Source organism: Astyanax mexicanus, chromosome 11 (genome assembly GCF_023375975.1).
Source record: "Astyanax mexicanus isolate ESR-SI-001 chromosome 11, AstMex3_surface, whole genome shotgun sequence".
In the NCBI taxonomy this organism is placed as follows: Eukaryota; Metazoa; Chordata; class Actinopteri; order Characiformes; family Acestrorhamphidae; genus Astyanax; species Astyanax mexicanus.
Window position 1 is genome coordinate 17,534,096 of NC_064418.1, and position 24,465 is coordinate 17,558,560.

Sequence of the window (24,465 nt, forward strand, 5' to 3'; positions counted from 1 at the left end):
CCTATCATTTTTTTGATTTGAATACTCCTAACTACTTTTTACTGACTTACTGAAGCACAACATTGGTTTGGTAACCTCATTGAGCTTGGAACTTCATAGCCAGGTGTATCTAATCACGAGAAAAGGTATTTAAGGTGGTCAATTGCAAGTTGTTCTCCTATTTGAATCTCCTCTGAAGAGTGGCATCATGGGCTCATCAAAACAACTCTCAAATGATCTAAACACAAAGATTGTTCAACATAGTTGTTCAGGGGAAGGAAAGTTGTACAAAAAGTTGTCTCAGAGATTTAACCTGTCAGTTTCCACTGTGAGGAACGTAGTAAGGAAATGGAAGACCACAGGGACAGTTTTGTAAAGCCCAGAAGTGGCAGGCCAAGAAAAAATATCAGAAAGGCAGAGAAGAAGAATGGTGAGAACAGTCAAGGACAATCCACAGACCACCTCCAAAGAGCTGCAGCATCATCTTGCTGCAGATGGTGTCACTGTGCATCGGTCAACAATACAGCGCACTTTGCACAAGGAGAAGCTGTATGGGAGAGTGATGCGAAAGAAGCCATTTCTGCTAGCACGCCACAAACAGAGTCGCCTGCAGGACGCCTGCAGAGTCGTATGCAAAAGCAAAAGCACACCTCAGGCGACTCTGTTTGTGGCGTGCCTGCAGAAATGGCTTCTTTCGATGATTAAGATTAATAGGGGTGCCCAAACTTTTTCATATGACTGTATATTATCTAGTACTTCAGGAAAAAACGGGCTAATTTTAACCCCTTAGGCATTTCCCAAGGGCATTTCTTAACTTATTAAATCGCTTTAAAAGGCACTTGTCTAATTTATAGGTTCTCAACTGGTCTCAGTCTGGGACCCACATTTTTCTATAAGACCATCAAAACAAATTTATTTTTGAAAAAAAGCATTCAAAAACACATTTAAACATACATACGCAAGTATATTTAAGAGCTTTTTTTTAAGAAACTGAGGAGGAACAACTACATGTATACATATATACTGAGGAGAAAAAAACTACATGTATACGTTGACTACAATAAAATTAAATATCAAAAGTGTTCAAAATAAATAAGGCCACCATATTAAGTATTTAATTCTCTGCATATCTCTGCATTCAAATCATATTAGTAACAAAAAAAGGTGAGAAAAGCATTAATTCCTTTTTTATTAAATGTATTTTTTTGTACAAGCTCTCCATGACCCACCCAGAATGTGTTTGCGACCCACTTTTGGGTCCCGAAAATTTTTATATACATCATACATATATACACTGTTAAAATCTTAAGTCTTAAGAAGAAGAAAAATTGTGTGTGTGATTAATCACATAAAATTGTTGTGATAAATCAGTTTTTTTTATTAGTTAACGATAATTATTATTATTATTAAATTATATGTGTGTATATATTTGCAGGGAGCAGGAGCCTTCGACTAGTATGACCATCCCAGATGACAGCTCACCACCCACTTGTGGTTCACCCACTCTCACTGAAAAGGACATTTTGGTAAGGAGCTGCTGCTTTCACCTTATGATCCCTGGTAAATATGAACATGTGGCATTTAGCTCTACAAAATATTGAATTTTTTTCACACCATTCTAAAACTAATTATAGAGCAGGGTGGGTAAAGTATGTACATGACTTCTTGTGTAAATAATTGAGATTGAGATCCTGGTCTTAGAACTATGGCTGAGCAGTATTGAAAAAAAAATCTCAATATTATAGCATTCATTTTTTTTATTTTTCTGCCAAAATAGTAACAAAGAACACTATTTAGAGCTATCAAGTATGCATTGTTTTTTTTACATTCATGTTCAAGGGTGTCAAAACTGTGCAAACACAATAAAAGCTGTATAAAACCAACAACCTTGCAAAAGCAGTTGTCAAACATAGCAGAAAGCCACATGCAAACACATTAGAAATGTGGTACATTTCCATTAACAGCTTGAAATTTGAGATTTGAGATTGAGTGTGTTCAATAAAGACTTATTTTTTAGTGCAATTACATACACTACCGTTCAAAAGTTTGGGGTCACATTGAAACGTCCTTATTTTTGAAGGAAAAGCACTGTACATTTCAATGAAGATAACTTTAAACTAGTCCTAACTTTAAACAAATACACTCTGTACATTGCTAATGTGGTAAATGACTATTCTAGCTGCAAATGTCTGGTTTTGGTGCAATATCTACATAGGTGTATAGAGGCCCATTTCCAGCAACTATCACTCCAGTGTTCTAATGGTACAATGTGTTTGCTCATTGGCCCAGAAGGCTAATTGATGATTAGAAAACCCTTGTGCAATCATGTTCACACACCTGAAAACAGTCTAGCTCATTACAGAAGCTATAAAACTGACCTTCCTTTGAGCAGATTGAGTTTCTGGAGCATCACATTTGTGGGGTCAATTAAACGCTCAAAATGGCCAGAAAAAGAGAACTTTCATCTGAAACTCGACAGTCTATTCTTGTTCTTAGAAATGAAGGCTATTCCATGCGAGAAATTGCTAAGAAATTGAAGATTTCCTACAACGGTGTGTACTACTCCCTTCAGAGGACAGCACAAACAGGCTCTAACCAGAGTAGAAAAAGAAGTGGGAGGCCGCGTTGCACAACTAAGCAAGAAGATAAGTACATTAGAGTCTCTAGTTTGAGAAACAGATGCCTCACAGGTCCCCAACTGGCATCTTCATTAAATAGTACCCGCAAAACACCAGTGTCAACATCTACAGTGAAGAGGCGGCTGCGGGATTTTGGGCTTCAGGGCAGAGTGGCAAAGAAAAAGCCATATCTGAGACTGGCTAATAAAAGAAAAAGATTAAGATGGGCAAAAGAACACAGACATTGGACAGAGGAAGACTGGAAAAAAGTGTTGTGGACGGATGAATCCAAGTTTGAGGTGTTTGGATCACAAAGAAGAACGTTTGTGAGACGCAGAACAAATGAAAAGATGCTGGAAGAATGCCTGACGCCATCTGTTAAGCATGGTGGAGGTAATGTGATGGTCTGGGGTTGCTTTGGTGCTGGTAAGGTGGGAGATTTGTACAGGGTAAAAGGGATTCTGAATAAGGAAGGCTATCACTCCATTTTGCAACGCCATGCCATACCCAGTGGACAGCGCCTGATCGGAGCCAATTTCGTCCTACAACAGGACAATGACCCTAAACACACCTCCAAATTGTGCAAGAACTATTTACAGCAGAAGCAGGCAGCTGGTATTCTATTGGTAATGGAGTGGCCAGCGCAGTCACCAGATCTGAACCCCAGAAGTGGTACGCCAGAAGTGCCCATCCAACCAATCCAACTTGTGGGAGCTGCTTCTAGAAGCGTGGGGTGCAATTTCTCCAGCTTACCTCAACAAATTAACAGCTAGAATGCCAAAGGTGTGCAATGCTGTAATTGCTGCAAATGGAGGATTCTTTGATGAAAGCAAAGTTTGATGTAAAAACAATGTTATTTCAAATACAAATCATTATTTCTAACCTTGTCAATGTCTTGACTCTATTTTCTATTCATTTCACAACGTATGGTGGTGAATAAGTGTGACTTTTCATGGAAAACACAAAATTGTTTGAGTGACCCCAAACTTTTGAACGGTAGTGTAATATAACATTATATTTGTCAATAACACTTGACTTCCCTGCTGGCATGCAACAGTTTTAGACGTTATCCTGACGTAAAATGTTTGTCATATGACGTCATGACCAATATTTAACCTGAAAATAACGTCTATTGACGTTGGTGGCCAGCTGGGTTAAATAAAGATCAGATTAGATTTTATGACAAATGTTTGCAGTAAATCATAACATTCCAAAAGTTTAACATACATTTTATTTCTACTTTGAAAAATATGAATAAAATAGGGAACGTGAATTGCATACATTTTAGCAGGGTGGGGCCGGTGATCAGAACTGATCTGCTGTTGAGCAGAAGAGGGTGGAGTCAGAGGGATGACACAACCACTGACACAGTCTTAACATGTAAACTAATATATAAAAATCAATACTTTTTTTATTGCTACAGTACAATACGATATATATTTTTACAGCCCTACTATTACTGTGATAATTACAGTAATGTGATTATTACTGTAATAAAATAATACAGTATTTTTAGGTAATGTGATTAAATATACAGTATAGTGTAAAATTTACTACAGCAACTCACTAGCTAATAGCTGCCAATTTCCTTTATATTGTACAGGTTACCTTTTACAGTGAGAAAAATGGTGTACTTTTTAGCTATTTTTGGATTGTTGAACATGCGCCAGGACCTGTGAATATTAGTGTTGTTCCTTTCTTCCTTACAGTTTCTCATAACAGCAGCTTTTAATAAAAATGAGGACGCAGTTTGCTCTTTGTTCTTTGCAGAAATACAACCACTACATCCAACATGGCATTGACACAGAACAGGTGGCGAACATGGAAGACTCCTGGCTTGCCAACATCCTGGACTTGGTACCGACCCAGCTGAGGAGTCTAACAAGACCCATTGAGGTTTTCTCTGAGGAGATGGGCGAGGACTACCTGCTCAGCGTTAAAAAATCTATAGGTAGCGTGGTGAATATGCTGTACTGGCTTGTATGAGAGAGAATAGGACCTAATTTAAAGACGCTCATGTGAGTGCTTGAAGCCCTATTTGTGACGCTGTTACAAGTGATTGTGTAAAGATATTTAAATTATTGGGGGATATGGTAAATAAAAGTATTTAAAAGTAGCAGAAGGATCTGTACACCGTTTATCAAAGTACAGGCCTGGAAATCTAAATCACACAATTGGCATATTTTTTACTGTGTTGTTCGCTACTCTCAAATCTACTGTCAAAGTCTACTATTTCTAGTCCGGTTTTCATCTGTGCACTGTATTTATATGTATTTTTTATTTTTTTTTAGAAAATTGTATCTCTACGTTCAAGGTTACGTTCACATTATCAGGCTGAAGTGACTCATATCAGATTTTTTTGTTGTTGCCTTAATGATCAAATCAGATTTTTTTCAGGAATGTGGGGTCAAATCTGATCTTTTTACATCATAATAAAAAACTTTGTGATCACGGAATGATTTTATGATTATCATGATTATACAGAATGTGAAAGTAGCTTTAAAGTCTCATATAGACCATATTAGTAAGTCTGCTGGTGATTATTACACAGTTAGTATGAAGCATATATGTAATATTAATTTATTAAAGAATAAAATTATATATAAAAGCCCATTTACACTTTACAATCAAGGTTACAATTAACAGTACTTACGACAGTAATACACATTGTTAAGTGATTTGCTAATGTCCCAACTAATTATCAGTTAACACTAATTGAGACCGTACTAAACATTGCTAAATGTAAAGCTTAAGAATATTATACGTTTTATTTAATTATTTAATTGAGCATAAAATGTTCTATGCCAAGCAATTGATATAAAAATGGTCAAATTATCTTTTAATTTATGTGTGTAAAAACACAAGTTTTAGGTTTATTAAAATTCATGTTTTTGGTAACAATTATTTAATGTTTTCTCAAATTATTCACAAAGCTATCCAGGCTTACAGCACATAGTTCTCTGTTCAGCCATTGCTTTTGTTAGTTCCTGCTTAAAGAAATCAAATTGAAACTCAATGAAGTTTGTAATCATTTTAATCATTTTAACCTTTTTGCTTTGTAAGATTCGCCATAATGGACTGTCTGGACTGCAGAAATCTGCAACACTAACTGTCCTTCTGTTCTGCTTTGCAGTGAATTACGCGGTACAGGATCCAAGAGAAAAGAACGAAAAGAAGGTCAGGGATCTACCGCCTCACAGAAAAGAGTGAGTCTAGCTGAATTCCACAGAGATGGGAAATCAGAACTCTGTTCAAACACAAATTGTGTCCCGATTGTGTTCTAATTAATAATATTAATTAGTTTTGATGGTGAACTATGTAGTAAAGATAAAACTTAGTATAGGTAAGACTTCCGTAAGCCTTGAAGCATTACTTTAAAATGTGTTTCAGACTGGAGGTTTTGCCAAAACCGTGGAAGAAATCCTTCCACCAGGCCCAGAAAAGGATGAGAGATCGGCTCCACTCCATCAACCCCACCATGCTGCATGTGTTGGATCTATGGCATGTGTCCTTCAAGTGAGTGTCCTTTAGCATTCAAATGTTCTGTTATGTTGTCGATGTTTAAACTATAACACATTTTTTTCATGTTTGTTACTGTGCAAAGGTTTTTATGCAACTGTGAAAAGGACCATTTTAAAGCTCCTTTTCTGTGCAGTAACTGAGAAACTTCTATCTTGAGAAGTATCTTGAGAAACTTTGTTCTTCTTGTTTTGATGTCTCTTTTATAATGATTGTGTTTCTAAAAATATGTGATCTCATGTTAAAGCATTTAATTCAAGTCTTACTGTTATATCCATTAAAATCTTAAGGACCCTTACACCATGCACAAGGTGTGTCACAAAGTAATTGCTATCTTACACACTGCCTGCCAATTTCCGCATTGTTTATACCACAACGCATTTCGCATTATTTAAATAGCAATAGTGCTTGTGAACATATCTATGCTGATGGCTGTGGTGGTCTCAAAATGAGATGTGTGTAGGTATATTTCTGGTGTATTGCTATTTGGCAATGGAAAACACAGATGTGCCACTGACTGAATACAACCTAGACAGACGTCATCTGTTGATAAATGCTATCTTGTCATATCTTGTCATATCTTGAATTTTCAACACAGGCGCACCGCCCGTATACACCCCTGCTTGTTATGCACACATGTCCATGCAGCAGTGCACAAACCCAACTTTTATATCAACAATAAACAGAATGTAAAATAAAATAACATTATTCTACATTAACACAAAAATAAGTAATTGTCATATTACTTAACCCTTGTGTGGTGTTCGGGTCTGTGGTACCCGTTTTCATTTTTCATCAAATGATACTAAAAAATATATTTTTTCTAACTCAAACTCATTGGCATTGGCTCATTTTTTTGTGAAAAACATATATCAAAACACATTTTCGATACACACACACTGTACAGCAAAAACAAAGCAGAAAATGGTTCTCTGATCAATCCCTGCAGGTTTATTATTTAATCACGGTCATTAGTTTATACTAATTACAACACCTGACCCAAATATTCAACTAACAACTAACTAATCAACTAATCAACTAACTACCTGCCCTCACTGAGGCGACAACTAACCAGAAACACCAATTTATTTCACTGCATAGTAAAGAGGGTAAATGTTAAAACGTGTTACAGCTGGTTCTGGAGTATCACTGTCCTGTTTTAGTGATTTTATGCTGTGAGACTCTCAGCTTTCTTCAGTAAGCGCAGTTAGTTCATTATTAGGCTCAGCTGTGTGTAAAATGCTCCTAACTTACGGCTGGAGTTCTCAGGTGTTGCGCCGAAAACAGTCCCCTGCTAATCTCTGCAGCGGCGCCGGGAGGTCAGTTCACTCCGCTGTAGCATTAGCTTAAAGTTAGCATTTTTCTCATTATGACCCTTAAACGATCTCGAAATTCAGAGGATCCAGTGTTTTTCAGGAGTAAAATCTACACAGAATAAAACGTACAGAGGTCTGAACAGATTTGACAAAGGCGGGTTTTTAAAAAACCCATTCATTTTTCTCATAGGGAAAAAAACGCTTAGACACGGAAGCCGTACGAGCACTACAGAATGACGCATGACTTCAGTGGTCTATTACGTTCCTATTTGGTCTGTGCAGTCCGTCACGGTATCTGTTTGTTTTGTCCTCTGACTCCACCTGCTGCTTGTTTCCTAACGCTTACCCCATGCCCAAGGATGCCAGTAGGGCACACAGCAGCAAGTGAGCATTGCTGCAGCTAGCAAGCTGTATCAGTTAACATTAGCTGCTACACAGCCTAAAAAGCCTCAGCATGTTTCAAAAAAGCTCAGTGACCAAAAAAGGAACATAACAAGAGTGGCAATATTGGCAGTGATTTGGTGGGTGGAGAAGATTTAAGCTCAAAAAGACTAACGTTACAAGACCGACACCGAGCTGCTACTTTTCTCCTGAACAGGTAAGCTAGCTGGCTAGCTAATTTAGTTGGGTAATTTATCACAACTACTAGATTAGCTTACTAAGAACTGTTAATTAATTTAAAATTTGAGTGTTCACATTCATATCAGTGCTCTGTGTGCAGCTGGGATAATAAGGAAGAGGGTTACCTGAGACAGAGAGAGAGGCTGTGTCCAGAAACTTTTGCTACTCCTCCTCTCCTACTCCTCCTTTCCTACTCCTCCTTTCCTACCCGGAAGAAGGTGGAGAAATCGAGGAGAGGAGAGGAGGAGGAGGAATGGAGGGAAGGAGCTGTAATTGGGGAAATGGGACAGCTGATCCCTTTTAGATAGGATGTTGACTAGTGATGAACTGAGCCAATCACAACGCTCACTTTCAGCACATGCCGGATACTGCCCAGCCAATCACAGCTTCTGGATAAAGCTCCACATACAAAAATAAAAACGAGAAATCAATAAACACAATTTCAAATTCAAGAGATCAAGCTTCAAAGTGCAGCCTGATTAGCCATTGATGAAGGTTGCATATGTAAATATTAAATTATTTTAATAGTAAAATATGATTTCATTGAATGTAATAAAACAAATAACAAATCTTAATAAATAATAAATATAATAATACATATTATATTTTGCACACATGTTGAAGTGAAAAAATATTTGATTAAACAGCATCAATGGAACATTACTATCACACACAGCTAAATATACAGATATTCCAATAAAATCCTGCTTACTCCCAGGCATTTTGGCCGCATTTCTCTGGCCAGTGATATATATATATCATGTTACAAATATAGGATCATTAATATAGTTTTACTGAGCATACAGCTTATCTAAACAAAAAAATATATTAGTGCTTTACTGGCTGTATAATTAGATATAATTATAATTAGTATAATTAGAACCTAGTTAATTAATATGTTTATGACGTATATTTGGGCGTTGCCTGCTCCATTTTCGCGTGCTCTGTGGGCGTGGATGCAGTGATGTCATTGGAAAATCCTTAAAAGTCTTTCGGAGTAGGATACACTGATGTAACCTCCGTTGGAAGCCTACTACAGGAGAATTTTAAGCGGCTTCTTTCGTCTCCTACGGTATTCGGACAGGCGGCAAGATGGCGTCACGAAATCAGTTTCCGGGTCACGGAGGAGAGGAGGAGGATCGGTAGGAAAAAGGAGACACTTTTGGGGTTTCTGGACGCAGCCATAGATAGGTTAGCAAGGTTAGCTAAACCTATGCTGACTATGCTGTCTAATGCAGTCATGCTACATACGCTAATGTGAACTGCAGGCGGGATTACTACATGATAAATGAGGAGTATTGCAATGAATGTGATTATATATTGAGTGATTTTTTTACGTCCAAATCGATTAACTTTAAACGATACATCTAAACACAAATATAGATGTATATGTTATCTTCTAAACTAAACAGTATATTACTAGGACCTGTAAAGTAGAAAATCCAACTCTAGGGTGTGTGTTTTTGGAGCAGGTTTTTGAGCTGGTTTATAATATGCAAACAATAAAAACACTCCAAATGTCAACATTAGCAGATAAACTTACAGTGTATTACTTGTCGTTGCTTGCCGTGGTAAAACTCGTCTTGCACTTGATTGTGTAGATTCAGCCTCCTCAACTTGGCAACCTAAGTGAGCTTCGAGTCTGGGGAGGGGTGGGTGGGGCAGACAACTCTCTGAGATGTTTTAAAATTGGACTGCTGGAGCTATTTCACACACTCTCATTTTCTACAGAATTGTCCTTTAAGGGTGTAATAAGTTTACTGTCAAAAGCGCCAAAATAGTATCCGGATACAAAGTGCTCCAGTACTCGACAAGGGCTGCATGTTAATAGTTTGTGATTTGATTTAATTTTAAATCTGATTGGCTAAACCACTTTGAAAGCCTTTGTACAAAATATTCATATTTATATGACTGTGACTTGCTATATTTTAATATATGTTTTGTTTGAGTTTCATTGTTTATGCAGTGGTGTTTAGGTATAAATACTTATTAACAGTGCATGTAAAAATAAAAAAACATTGTGTTTATGAATGAGCGGATGTGGTGCTGCAGTGAATCTGCAGGTGCATGAGAAGAATGTGGCCTACTGTTATTAATCAGTTTTATGAGCTGCTGATCGTATCTTGATTCATCACACCTCCTCTTTTCTCCTCTCTTCATTTGTTTCCAACGAACCTTTCTGCTGCTACAGGAATTTACGGCTTATTGATGAACAGGAATTCCACACCAGGCAGGAGCCCATGGAGCTCTCAGTCTTCCAGAAGTTGATCAGCAGACACACTGAAAGTGCCAGAGACATCCTGCTAAATAAGTATGCATAACCCTTGTTCACCACTTTCATATTTCACATGCAGTAATTCCTTTATTACACTTTATTAGACACCATCTGCCTTACAAACAATTCTGTTCCAATAGCCACCCTCTTACCTCAGGCCAGTTTCCCAGAGCCATGCTTGCCTGGACAGTTTTGGATGGCTGACTGCTCTCAGCCCAGCCATAGTAGATGTTTTGTTCCAGTCATCTACTCTTTACAGTTTCTTTCCAAGTGTCTCTTGTCAGGGATTCTTACGCATTACCATTTTCACTGCTATTTAATTGGGCTGTCAACGCTAAGGCATTAACGAATGTAATTAATCTATAAACTATTATTTATTTATTTATTTATTTATTTTTACCCAATTTAATCATGTCACCAAGTTGGGCCCCAACCTGACTTCATAATTCACTTTTTCAGACCACTGAAAACCACACATGTTTTCAGACCAGCATTATTTGGTCTGGTTAAAAGGAACTCATTTGTACCCTTTGTGAGGTTCAATTGAGCAGGTGTGGAAACAGTAATTGCACTCTGGTGCGGATTAAAAGAACTGGACCGAGACCTGCTAGAGGAGGTCGTCTCGGCCTGGTCCCAAACAAACCAGAACAAGATCTGCTCTCGATCCGACTCAGCTTATCAAATAAACTTCTTTTTAATTGAGTTAACTGCTGATAAGTGTCAGTTTAAGCTGATATAGATAATGCTAATTACCACAGCTATGTACAAATGCTGTGTCAATGCATGCGTAGTCTCACTACCCACAGTCGCGTGACTCTGTTTACAACATGTACATTCATGGCATTTGCTTTTTACACCATTATCCAGGCTCAAAGCAGCTCCACACCTCATTGGTAGAATCCGAAGAGACATTTAAAACATGGCATTAATAACTTTAAAAGTGCACAAGAAGCTTATTAAAACACACTGTTTACATCCCATGGCGCTAGCTACGGCTCCGGGAGCCGGCATCACCGCATTGATTATAACATTGACATATATACATAGACTATGCATTGCCAGCTTCCTGGCGTAGCAGCCGGTGCCCAGTGCATTTATTTACACTGAGAAAGGTGTTTAACACAGCTATAATAATCACAACTCGATCACAACCGATTTTCACATGGTTTAATTTGTTACAAGCAGCAGAGATGTAGTAATGATTCAGGACGCTGTCTCAAATAACAAATACCTGCTTTCATGCTAAAATACTTTGTATTATGCTCTTTAACAAAGACAGACATATGGCATGGCAAGGCACTTCTCTAATATCACTGTGATTCTGCTATATGATATATCTGAAATTGCTGATCCGAACAACAAATGATCTATAAGGGAAAACTTGTTTCATATCACTGTATCTCTTAGCTTCTAATGCTCTTCAGTGCTCTTCATTCTTTTAGTACTTTTAACTATATTCTTATAGGACCTCTTTCATAGTGTAATATTTGTCAATAGTCTGTGTAACTGTTACAAGTCATATAATACATGTGTTGCTCTTACCAAGCCAAATTCCTTGTTTGTTTAACATTCTTCACGAAATAAAATTATTTAGATATTTCACACTCTAGCCAGTGGTAAAACATGGTATGCTGTGATATGTTCTAATAAATATACACACATGTTTAAAAAGTATACAACCCAAGGTGAAGCTGGTTTATTCATTTAAATAGGTGGTTTCCTGAGTTGCATCGCATCTACTTCCAGGGGACCAAGCGCAAACATGTCCCCAGTGATTCTAATCCAGCCAAACTGCAGTCCTTCTTCAACTGTGCAGCAGCACTGATGACCTCCCAAATCCAGAACCTGGCCCTGGAATCCGTCCAGGACTACACAAACCTACTAGCTCACGACCCAGTAAGTCTAGAAGCACCCTATTTGAAAAAAAAAAAAAAAAAAAAAAAAAACAGTTACCGGCCTTTACTACTTTATCCATCAGTAATGACTGTTTATTCTCACACTCTCTCCCTAAAGCAGTCAACAAGGCCCTACAAGCATCCAGGTTTTGTTCTGCATTTGGTTCTAGAGCAGAAAGAGATCAAGTTTCAGCCTGATTTTCAAGATTTTGAGGTCGTATTATTAAATGTCTACGACACAATGCTGAAGTCGATCAGCTTGATGCCTCGAGTGGAGACAAAGCTCTACTCAGAATGGGTAAGGTTGTGCTTTTATATCTTTTTATGCTATTCTTTTAGATAAAGACATTATACTGTATAACCAACAGGCAAAACATAGAAGACCAAAATCAAGTTATGACAGACTATGACAGATAAACTGTGTGCTTTAAATTTACATTGAAATGTCCACTATAAAAACTTGTGTCCTACGAATAACAAGTGTGATTAATCAGATAATTTTTTTTTGTCATTTGACACACTACTGTAGTAATATTCTACAAAGCAGAAAAAATTAACGGTGCGAAAACACTGAATTTACAGTGTGTCCAAACTTTTAACTTGTACTGTATGTGAGAGATGTGATCTGTTTGACGCTGTTTGACTGACTCTCAGTTTAAAAATCTATGTAAGAGAAATTTGAAATCTATCTATGTGAAATATTAGCACCCCCTGCTGGGCTGCTATTATGATATGCTGCAGAGAAAAAAAAAGTAAATTTTATATTAGTTGCAGCACAAAATAATAGTTAATAAATGATAGAATATCTTGCTAGAAAGACATTAAGGAAGGTTAGAAAAAAGATCTTACTTTGGTTATGTGAGAAGAAACCTGTCCCATTATTACGGTGCGCGTCCACTGGCACTTAAGCCCCAACACGTCCCATTCATTTTAATGGAGAGAGCCGCCGGATGCCGCGGTGCATGCTGGGTTGCCCTGCGTTGAGCGCCCTTCCCTCTGGCAAGAAAGTTGAGCGGATCCCAACTTTATTCAAATGAATCCAGCCGCCGTGCTGCGTCCAGCCAATCAGGGAACAGCAGGCTGCGACTTCACACACATAGGAGCCTCACACACACAGAACAGGCGCCTTTCAAACACAGAAGAAAGACTAAAAATGGCGGAATATGGATTTATAGAACTATAGATCACAGTGAGGTTTAGTAAAAATGTAAAATCTTAAACTTATGACTGACTACATCTGATGCTTCATTTGAATTCAAAAATGTCACGGACACGCCCACACGCGGCGAGCCGAGGAGATCCTTAAGGTTCTTAAGGACAGTAAGGTGGATGTTACCTTGTCAAAGAAAAACATTTAAGTTCAGTACTTTGTTCATGCTCAACATACAGTAAACTTTTAATTGTTATTTATGTAGTATAATTGCAAATCAATACATTATTTTTTTAACAAGTGTATTAAATATATGTTGCAAAAAAAACATTTTCTTTTAACACCATCCATCTTTTTGTGCTTTTGTATCCATATCCAGCCGGGCACAGAGACGCCCAGCGGCCTGAATCCCATCATCCTGCCGGAAATCCTGCAGACTCAGAAAGAGGAGGTGCAGCGGGTTATCCACGTGGAGTGCTCTGGACCAATAAAGCACGTCCGCTTATACGACAAATATGCTTCTCTAGTATCCAATCAGGCCCAGGAGGATGTTGAGCAGTTCCTGCGCGAGCAGCACTCCTTCCAGGAGATGATGATGGAGATGAAACGCTATCAACAGCTGGCTGATGAATTGTCTGACTCCAATAAGGTCAGTTTAATTAGGAACACAGAAACACAATATGAGTATCAACCAGTATCAGGGATAAAACAAAAATCAATTTATCAACAGAAAAGACAAATTAAATGTTGGGATGAGTTGAGTGAGTAGAAGATGATCTACAAATTTAATCAAGCAAAACACATTTTCTTCATAATTTAAAGCAAAATAATGTGCTATTTATTTTGTATGCAGTCTAAATAAAAAAAAAAGAAAAAAAAAAAAAGAAATGCAATGCAAAAGTTTGGGTACCGCAAAAAGATTTGAGCTCTCAAATAAGTTTCTCAAATAAGTTGAGAAGTTTGTTAAGGATTAGTTTGTAAGTCTAATTGGGGGATTAGTGTTGGGAGCCGGGACGAGCGGATCCAAGGCTAAGGTAGACTCGGCTCGGTTGGCCCCGGATCCTCGAGGCCGGCTGCGGGTCCGCTCGCTCGGCCGCGGGAACGCTCGCTCGGCCGCGGGTCCGCTCGCTCGGCCGCGGGTCCTCGAGACCGGCCGCGGGTCCGCTCCCTTGCCGCTTTGCTGCAAATTGTGCCGGAGAGTGCAGCCGACCAGCAGCGGTAATGTTAATACTTCTAATCTGTTCCACCACTTCAAGCAACTCCACTACATACAATATTTTTCTTATAACGTTACTGACTGAAGCACTTTTACAGCTTATGTTGTAACTAAGTTATTCATAGTTGATAAAGCCTGTAGGTTTGTTTATTTGACGGGAAAATCTTGTCACTTTATTTATAAAGGCTTCTTGTATTCTATATCCTAGTTGAAACACTTGTTTTAATCTGTTAAATTTGTTCACAAAGAATAAGAAGCTCTGCCTCTGTTGTAATTTAAAGTTATTTTTATTGGTAATAGTTATATAGGCTTATGTTTGACAGGGATGTCATGCTATTATTTTGCTATATGCAAATTATATTGAGCATTGATTTATTTTGACTACTTTTATTTCTAAAGTATTAAAGTTTTTGTGAAAGGAGGTTTCAAAGGCTTAAATTAAATTTTCAGACAGTAGTAGGTACAGATTTCCAATAGATAGATAGATAGATAGATAGATAGATAGATAGATAGATAGATAGATAGATAGATAGATAGATAGATAGATAGATAGATAGATAGATAGATAGATAGATAGATAGATAGATAGATAGATAGATAGATGTGCATATAATGAGGGTATCTGATGCCAGCCATACAAAAAGTGCAAATACACAGTTACATAATAATTTTAATTCGTAGTGCTGCAGGGATTGCAGGGCTTCTTAGCAGTTTTCTGAGGCCTATTTAAGTATTTATATCGATATCGAAATTATATCGCATCGACCGAAATTTAAGGAATATATCGTGATATAAATTTTGGCCATATCGTCCAGCACTAACTTGTGTAATGTATCTTTATTTTTACATTTTTATCATCACATGAATAAAAACCGTGTAGAAAGCACTGCAGAAACTTCACACACCTCTCTCTGATTAATCTGATGTGATGAATGTATCCGTACTGATTTCCTATATGTCCATTGGTCAGTTTCACACAAAACATAGAATCCATCAATTGCAAATAAGAAGCAGACGAGGCTTTGTTTATAAGGCTAAATAAAACTGCTAATATTTCACTAGGTGTAAATGAGTTAAGTAATAGATAATATTGACAAAACTAATTGCAGCATTAAAAAAAAGATAATGCACTCAGTGTACCCAACATTGGAGTAATATTAATAATATAACTCAAATATACATTATCTACTGGAGTTTGACTTAGAGTTTGTCATAGACTCTGACACCATTGGGTATTGATTATTTCGCCTTGTGACATGGCACAGTCTGCCATGTGATGACATCTTAGTACTGACCACTGCAGACCAGGGGCCTCATGTTTTTTAAGGTCACCTTCTGCTAAAATCCACTTTTTCTTGTTCTTTGTGAAATACAATAGATCTATCTGAGTTGTATATGCATGCTGCGTATAAAACTGTTTTTCAACACCTATTATCTGCAGTAGCTTAGAAAAGCATTGTGTGTGCGTGAAGTAGAGTTCATTCTCTGCTAGCCAATCAGGAGCGATATGTTTTGCATGTATGAATATTCATGAGCAAGAGACGAAATCCTGCCTTTCTTCAGAGACCAGTAATTTAGTGAACCAAAGCAGGGCTAAATAGAAACACCTGAGCACTTTAAAAAAAAGGCTCACATGGCATTCATTCATACTAGAGACCAGTGTTGTGCGTGAACGACGCGTTCATTGAACACGCTCATTTTTTCGTGAACGTTGAACTGAACGCAACACATTTTTTAATAAAGAACTTGAACGTGAATTAGTTCACATTATGTGTCATAAACGGCAGACATCACTGTAAATGAACGTTGGCTAGTTAATAACATACTGGCAACGACGCAGAGAGCGCGGAGCAACGGCGTGGAGAGAGGAGCAAAGACGCGGAGAGCGCAGAGCGCGGAGCAACGACACGGATAGCACGGAGCAATGATGCGGAGAGCACGGAGCAATGATGCGGAGAGCACGGAGCAATGATGCGGAGAGCGCGGAGCAATGACGCGGAGAGCGCGGAGTGCGAGGGCAAGAGAGAGAGAGAGAGGAGCAACGACGCGGAGAGCGCAGAGCGCGAGGGCGAGAGAGACAGAGAGAGAGAAGAGCAACGACGCGGAGAGCGCAGTGTGCTAGAGCGAGAGAGAGAGAGAGAGAGGAGCAACGACGCGGAGAGCGCAGTGTGCGAGAGTGAGAGAGAGAGAGAGAGAGAGGAGCAACGACGCGGAGAGCGCAGTGTGCGAGAGTGAGAGAGAGAGAGTGAGAGGATCAACGACGCGGAGAGCGCGGAGCGTGAGGGCGAGAGAGAGAGAGAGAGAGAGAGAGAGAGACCATTGACGAGAGTGAGAGAAAGCGCAATACAAAATGGCTAGTGGAAGTGATGGCACAGAGACACCGATTCTCCTTATGAACATTTTCATCACCTGGTAAGAAACCCACAATTGCAGTGTCATGAGCAAATGTCTACAATGAGCCGTTTCAAAGAACGTATAGTGATTTCAGAATACATTTTCAATGGGCTTATATGCGGCCGAAACAGGTAGCCTAGTGCATTCCAAATTTTTCAACATTAACATTTTAGAAATTACTTACATTACTTTAATTTTTATAATTTAAGTAGTTTTGAAAGCAGTACTTTTACACTTATACTTGAGTAAAGAGCCTGAGTTGATACTTTAACTTCTAAAGAACTATTTTACACCCTCGTATCTATACTTCTACTTGAGTAATGAAAAAAAGTAAAGCCTTCAATGATAGGTACTATAGATAATCAATATAATTCACATCACCTGTCAGTGGTTTTCATGTTATGGCTGATTAATGTGTGAAAACTCTGTATTCTTTATTTGCTGCCCTGCGTTATGCTCAAATTTGGCTTTCTATGATGTGGCGCCTTTAACACCGTCTGTGTCTTCTTTTGTCAGCGGCTGTTTATCAATAAGAATTTTAATTAATCATCATATTTGCATTTTTCTTATTAGTTTGGTAAATCAGATGCGGCACAGAAGGGATATTCACAATCTGCCCTAAAGGACCACAACAGTAAGCCTTTTCTGTAAGCTTAGATTTAATTAATTGCATTTCTTTCGCTGTCATTTCCCTTTTGTTCTTTTCAACAAGTTTAACACTCTGCAAAGGCCTATTGGAATAAGTCTCTCAAACTCTCCAAAAAGAAATTATATTTGTTCATGCTCTAATGGTTTTGCCACTTTCTTTTTTGTTACGTGGAAAACATCTTTCAGTGACTGGAGTTGTCATTACTGGGATTATAAACCATTTCTAGTGGGCAGAATAGGGCCTTTGTATAAACCGAGCATGAATAAAACCACTGAGGGAGTGCGAAAGCTCAGCCTGCAACAAAGAACTTTCCATTCCCTGATGCATTAAGCCTATTATAAAGACTGGACACTGGGTTTTATTGATAATTGTACTTTGAGAACAGAAAAGCACCGTCTGTGTCCTACGAAACTGAAGAGAGTGAACGTGAAAATCCAGTATAACACGATTTTCACAATGAAACGATTTATGAAATGATTTATGCACTTGTAGTTGGAGGCTGTGAGTAAAGTGCAGTACAACAAAGCAATTAAATGAACAGTCAGGAATTCTGCTTCTCGGCTAGTTGTGCGTTTTTCATTCCTTGATTGGTTTCAGCAAACCTTTTTCTCCATTAAACTATATTTTAAACTGCTTTTTCTCTTTTAACTTTCAAGTGAGGCCTCACATCATGTGGTCCAAGTCGTTTTGTGTAAATTTAAATTGAATGTATTTGCATTAAAGACTACATTTATATTAATAAATATTGCCTTTGAAGGCAATGCCGACCTAGGCAGCTGCCTTCAGAATGGACCTATTAATTATCTTTAGCTGATACAAACTCAGAACAGTGTCTGTACTTCCAGTTAGAAAACACACCTCCCTCCAGTGTTTGTGTTGCTGCGTGGTGTTACATGTGTGTCACAGAGGCCAGATGTCACTCCCTGAGATGCAAGAAGAAAGTAATACTATAGTGAACCTGCAATATTGTTATGTGTTTACTGACTATTAAAAATGCTCTTTTTTTTTAGGGTATAGGACAAGCAGGTTATTGGGGGAGAGCATGGGGGGGTCGATGAAAGAGCGTGGGGTCTCTGTGTGTGTGAGAGGGAGGCTCGCTGTGTGTGTGTGTCTGTGTGAGGTGGAGAGGTGGAGTGAGATTCGCTGTGTGTGTGTGTGTCTGTGTGTGTGTGTCTGGTGGAAAGGTGGAGTGAGAGGGAGATTAGCTGTGTGTGTGTGTCTGTGTGTGTGTGTGTGAGGTAGAAAGGTGGAGTGAGAGGGAGGCTCGCTGTGTGTGTGTGTGTGTGTGTCTGTGTGTGTGTGTGTGTGTGTCTGTGTGTGTTCAGCCAGAGTGCTAGTGTTAGCCGGTCGGCTTGTTAGCTTGCTAGCCTGTTGTTACTTTGGTGTGGTTGTGGCTGACTGTTCCAGCAATAAAGTAACGCCTGTAAACATAATTTTCGTCCATTCTTTCACCGCATCCAGCCAGACACTACAATATCTTATAGTAAGGAAAATGACCAAAAAAATTGTTAACGCAGGGATTTAAATATGAAGCACACATACCTGAGACAGCGAATTAGCACTCGGCAAGCAGGTGTGTGTGAGAGAATGGTTGGAAACTTTGGCATTCAGGCTCCTCTTGAGAGTTACCCCGCGTGGTGCACTCACCTTTTAGTCTTTGCGCGTCACCCAGGAACCAAAAAGCCTTTTGTTTTTTTTTCAATGACATAAACAATTCCTATCAAATGCAAATTTCCTGGAAGTTAATTTCCATTTCAAAAATTAAAACCTTTAACCTTTAAATCACAGAACATATCTGATAAATCATATGAATAGTTTGTAGAGTTTGACTGAGGGCTGAACAGTAGTATCATATGAGTATGTAGGTAACACTTCACAAAAACAGTCACAAATAACAGTACACACGGCTAAGTAATGTCTCAACTAATTTAATTTTTTATTATTGCTATTTAAGATATTGTTAAATATTACTCAATTTTAATGCCTAAAATGTTGTAATTATCAATGAATTTTATACATTAGTTAAAAATGTAATTAATAACCTCTCAATTAGTGTCAAAAAAACAGACTGGCTCAGAGTCCGCAACATGGCAGATACTCCGCCGATCCGCCTGTCGTCCTTGCGCTCCATCCTTCCCTCACTCATGAACAAGATCTCGAGATACTTGAACTCATTCCCAACCTGGAGAGAGAGCACTGATTTTCATCCTGGCAGCATCACACTCAGCTGGTCCAACAATAACTGGTGGTCTTATCTAGATGAAGCCAACAGGACCACATCATCTGCAAAAAGCAATGTGAAATCATGAGGTCACCAAACCAGACTCCCCTCATAATAAAGATTATGAACAGAATCGTTCGGAACCCTCATTGTTCCTGAGATTTGACTATCTATTTGACTCTCCTCTCCAGTACCCCTGCATAGACCTTACCAGGGAGGCTGAGAAGTGTGACCCCCTATAGCAGGGGTGTCCAAACTTTTTTTTGTTGGGGGCCAGAAGGAGAAATATATTTGAAGTCACGGGCCACACTCTGTAATAAAACAATTAATGAAATATACCACTTTAAATAATACATTTTCCTGATTATTTCATTTACACACCAATTTTTCAAATTGATGTTTCATTTAATTATGTCTCTTAAAATTAAACTCCTTAATTACTGCAACTTTTAAACTCTTTGGCCTGTTTCTTTTGTGCTAGAAATGCGCACCCTCTCCGCTTTTAGACTCTTTGCCCCTTTTTCTGCACTAGAAATGCGCACTCTCTCCGCTTTTAGACTATTTGGCCCGTTTTTTGCACTAGAAATGCGCACCCTCTCCGCTTTTAGACCCTTTTCCCCGTTTTTCTGCGCTAGAAATGCGCAGCCTCGCCGCTTTTAGACTATTTGGCCCGTTTTTCTGTGCTAGAAATGCGCACCCTCTCCGCTTTTAGACTCTTTTACCCCGTTTTTCTGCGCTAGAAATGAGCAGCCTCTCCGCTTTTAGACTCTTTGGCCTGTTTCTGACACCTAGCGTTCAAACTATGAATCTCACATTATAAAAGCCTGCTTAACAGCGGGCCAACTTTCATTCTATTTCTAAAATACCTCGCGGGCCGCTCCAAAAAAGGAAACGTGCCGCAAATGGCCCGCTGGCCGTAGTTTGGGCACCCCTGCCCTATAGACTATACCCCCTATATGGAACACACCCTTCAGTCCCCATTCCTAAAAAAGGAAACCACCGCCCCTGTCTGCCAATCCAGGATGTCCCACAACAGGCTTGAGAAACTCAGATCAGACCTCATCCACCCCGGAGCTCTCCCACCAAGTTTTCTGACTACCTTGGTTACTTTGAGCTCAGTGGTGGACAAGTCCCCGTTCAAGTCCCTAAGCTCTGCTTAGTATTCCTTCCACCACCCAGTGACATCCCAAGTCGAGGTCAACAGCATCCCTCCCCCACCATGTATAGAGTTGATTGGAAACTGCTTTTCCTGCAGTTTGCCAGAATCTTTTTGAAGCCGACCGCTAATCATTTTCCATGGCTTTAAAAAACTCCTCCCACACCTGAATTTAGGTCTCAACAAAAGCTGAAGCTGCAACCCGCTTGGCTTCAAGCGGCCCCCTGAGTCCTACAAGCCAACTAGGCCTCATAGGACACTTTCTTCAGCCTGACGGCCTCTCATACCCACGGTGTCCAAAATCGCGTTTGAGGATTGCCACAGCGACAGGCACCAACGACATTGCAGCCACAGCTTCGATCAGCCGCTTTAACAATGAAGGCACAGAACAAGGTCCACTCAGACTCCCCCACCTCCCTAGGGAGGCACTCAAAGCTCTGCCCTTTTGCCTTCACTCTGTGGTCCAGCTCACCCCAAACCATCTGGATCGAGTTCAGGTCCGTTGACTGTGGAGGCCAGGTCATTTTTTGTTAAGTACATAAAACTCAACATGTGTGTATTCATAGTTTTAATGCCTTCAGTGAGAACTACAATGTAAATAGTCATGAAAGTGACTTGGCTACGAAAAACACAGGTGTGCGACTGACTGAAAACAACCTAGACAGACATGATCAGTCACATGTACACTTCATCTTGGCAACAGGTGTACATACCGCTTGTTATGCACACAAGGACAAGCATAAGTGCACAAACCCAACTTAATAAAAAGAATAGGAAACAAAAGGAAGCTGCATTGGTTTATTTCAAGCCCAAAATGCACATGATTAATTAAGAAAATTATTAGTTGCGTTTTGCATGTTTCAAGCTGAGCAAAGTGCATTTTTCCAATCGTTACAATAAAGACACCCTGACACGCCCTAAATCAAACTGCATGGTGCACAGTTGATGGCTTACCTATACATTGCTGAATAGGGCCCTATGAGTCTTCTTTTATCACTTGCAGTGTTAATTTAACCCAAAAAATGAACAAATGTACTGTACAGTGTGCTTTCACAGACCTCCACATTGAGCCACTCAATAGTAAGTCAAACTGCCTCATCATGTTTGTTGAAGGACATGACTCTCTGACTGTCACTTCCCATTCTAAACACAGATGATAATATTTTCTACTGTTAAATATAGGTGGCAAGAATTGGCATGTTTGAGGTCCAGTCCCATGACCTTGTCCAAGCCCTGGTCAAGCGTGCAGAGGGTCTCAGAGAAGTATTACTCACTCACATGCTGCAGGACCACCAGCTTTCCAATAAAAAGTAAGTGCTATTGCTTCCACACTGTTACCCCCCCTGTTAAAATCAGCCTAAAGTTATTATATTTTTTAACGTATTTTTAACATATAATTAGTAAGATATCTTTTGGCCATATGGTCCTGTACTTGTATTTAGACAACATTCCATTATTTTGGGAGAATAGTGGAATGGCATTATTGGTCAAAATGTAATCATCCAACATCAGCTACTGTCTTAAGTAATGGTTTTGTGGCTGAATGCAATCAAATCATCTTTACTGCCTATTCAGTTTAATAAAATATCCAATTAAAGTGAAACATACAGTAATGTATTATATTTAATTCTGCTGTTGTGTCTTCTATACAGGTTATGTGAGGAGTTTGAGGAGATTGTTAAAAAGGCCCTCAGCACACCTTCAGACACACAAGAACTCATGGCGCTCAAGGTCATATACTTCAACCTAACTATATGCCTTGCTTCTGATTTTCTCACTATGTGCTTTGTTATTTGCTGTAATGAAACTTTAAGCCAGTGACTTACATCAAGCTCCCTACTTACTTTTCTTTAAATGAACTTCGCCTCTCCAATGAACGTCGCCTCACTTTGCCAAACATTCACACAAAGCAATCCAGACTGTTCTCATACAGAGTTCCCCAATGGTGGAACAAACTACCTTCCACTACCAGATCAGGAGAATCTCTCACTATCTTTAATAAACTCCTGAAGACAGAGCTCTTCAAAGAGCACTTACTCTCCTAACACCTCTAACTAACTACCTTCTACTACCAGATCAGGAGAATCTCTCACTATCTTTAATAAACTCCTGAAGACAGAGCTTTTTAAATAGCACTTACACTCTTAACACCTCTAACTAAATAACTACTTCCAACCTCATTTCCTTCTTCCCCTCCTTTAAGCCCTGTCTAAAATGTTTTACCTTTAACTTCTATTATTTTTGTACTTCACTATTGTAAGTCGCTTTGGACAAAAGCGTTTGCCAAATGTAATGTAATGTAATTTAATGAAACTTTCATAACTTATTCACTTATTCACTCATGAAATCTAATCATTTGTTAATTTATGAAAACTCATCAACAACTGCAGGCATAACATCCTTGTATTTGTCTAAATTGCAGATCCTGACTTTTCCATTCTTCTGTTTTCTCTTCTTTTTCTAGGCCTACATGGAGAAAGTTGAGACCAAAGAGATGCCCATGCTGGAGCTGAAACTCAGAGACTCAAAGACTCGCCTGTTCTTTTTGATTGAGAACGTCATGTTTAAGCCCACAGACATGCGCCTAAACACGGACGTTTTTAAGTGGCAGAAGCGCATGCCTTCTGTCTTCGAAGAACACAGAGGCATCGCTACTGAGAAGACTGAGCAGTTTCAGAAAGGCCTCAAGGTCAGGTGGACACAACACTTTCAACATGATGCAACAATAATCCTTAGAATTAGCAGCTCTTACCATTGATATATTACCCTACATGTTTTGTAATATTAACACTGTTAAGGCTTATCATTGCACCTAAATGTGTAACTCTCATGACTTATATTTTAGTTTCTATTTATTAGTTTCTAGTCATAGTTAATGATTAATAGAATAAGATTTGTAATAGTAAAGCTATGGGCGTTTTCACATCTGCACTTTTTTGTTGTAGTTTATGTAAATGGGACCGTTACATTATTTGATAGAAAAACAACGTTTTTTTTTTTTAGTATCTTTTTTCTAATTGGGACCTAAAACATAAAAGGGAAAATTGGGAGGTTCTGAGATGTCTAAAGGACTCGAATCGTGGATCGCCTGTTTGTATAACAGGGCATACTGCTTGCACCAGCACCAAAGCACAACTGGTCATGCTCTTTTTGGGTGGGTAGATGGCGCTCTCCCCACATCACTCCCAAGGTGAAGTCGGTCAGCACAGGCATCTGTTAGATGATGTATCAGAACTGACATTTAATATAATAGACAAAATCTAACACCACTACTGGAGCAGTGACACATGGGATCAGACACAGCAAACATTTTCATTGAATAACAACAGAGTACCCCGTGTACACTGTGAGTCTAAAAAAAAATAAGATGTGAACCTTCCTAACCAAAAGTAATGTAAATAAAAAAATGCCTCACCTCAAAGATTTAGATCAGAATTACAAAAGGCTTGCTATTAA

General features: G+C 38.9%; 1 protein-coding gene across 2 annotated transcripts in view; it reads left to right on the plus strand.

Moving 5' to 3' along the window:
- Positions 1-24,465, plus strand: part of dnah7 (dynein, axonemal, heavy chain 7) — a 234,257-nt gene that overhangs the window by 3,852 nt on the left and 205,940 nt on the right. The window contains exons 5-15 of one of the 2 annotated variants that reach the window (XM_022680457.2): positions 1,415-1,505; positions 4,368-4,548; positions 5,731-5,803; positions 5,988-6,113; positions 10,245-10,364; positions 12,041-12,224; positions 12,342-12,521; positions 13,753-14,022; positions 22,192-22,319; positions 22,662-22,740; positions 23,474-23,698. In XM_022680457.2, coding sequence (XP_022536178.2) covers positions 1,415-1,505; positions 4,368-4,548; positions 5,731-5,803; positions 5,988-6,113; positions 10,245-10,364; positions 12,041-12,224; positions 12,342-12,521; positions 13,753-14,022; positions 22,192-22,319; positions 22,662-22,740; positions 23,474-23,698 — 1,657 coding nt within the window. The remainder of the gene's footprint in view (positions 1-1,414; positions 1,506-4,367; positions 4,549-5,730; positions 5,804-5,987; positions 6,114-10,244; positions 10,365-12,040; positions 12,225-12,341; positions 12,522-13,752; positions 14,023-22,191; positions 22,320-22,661; positions 22,741-23,473; positions 23,699-24,465) is intronic. The other variant, XM_049485303.1, reaches the window with a different exon arrangement.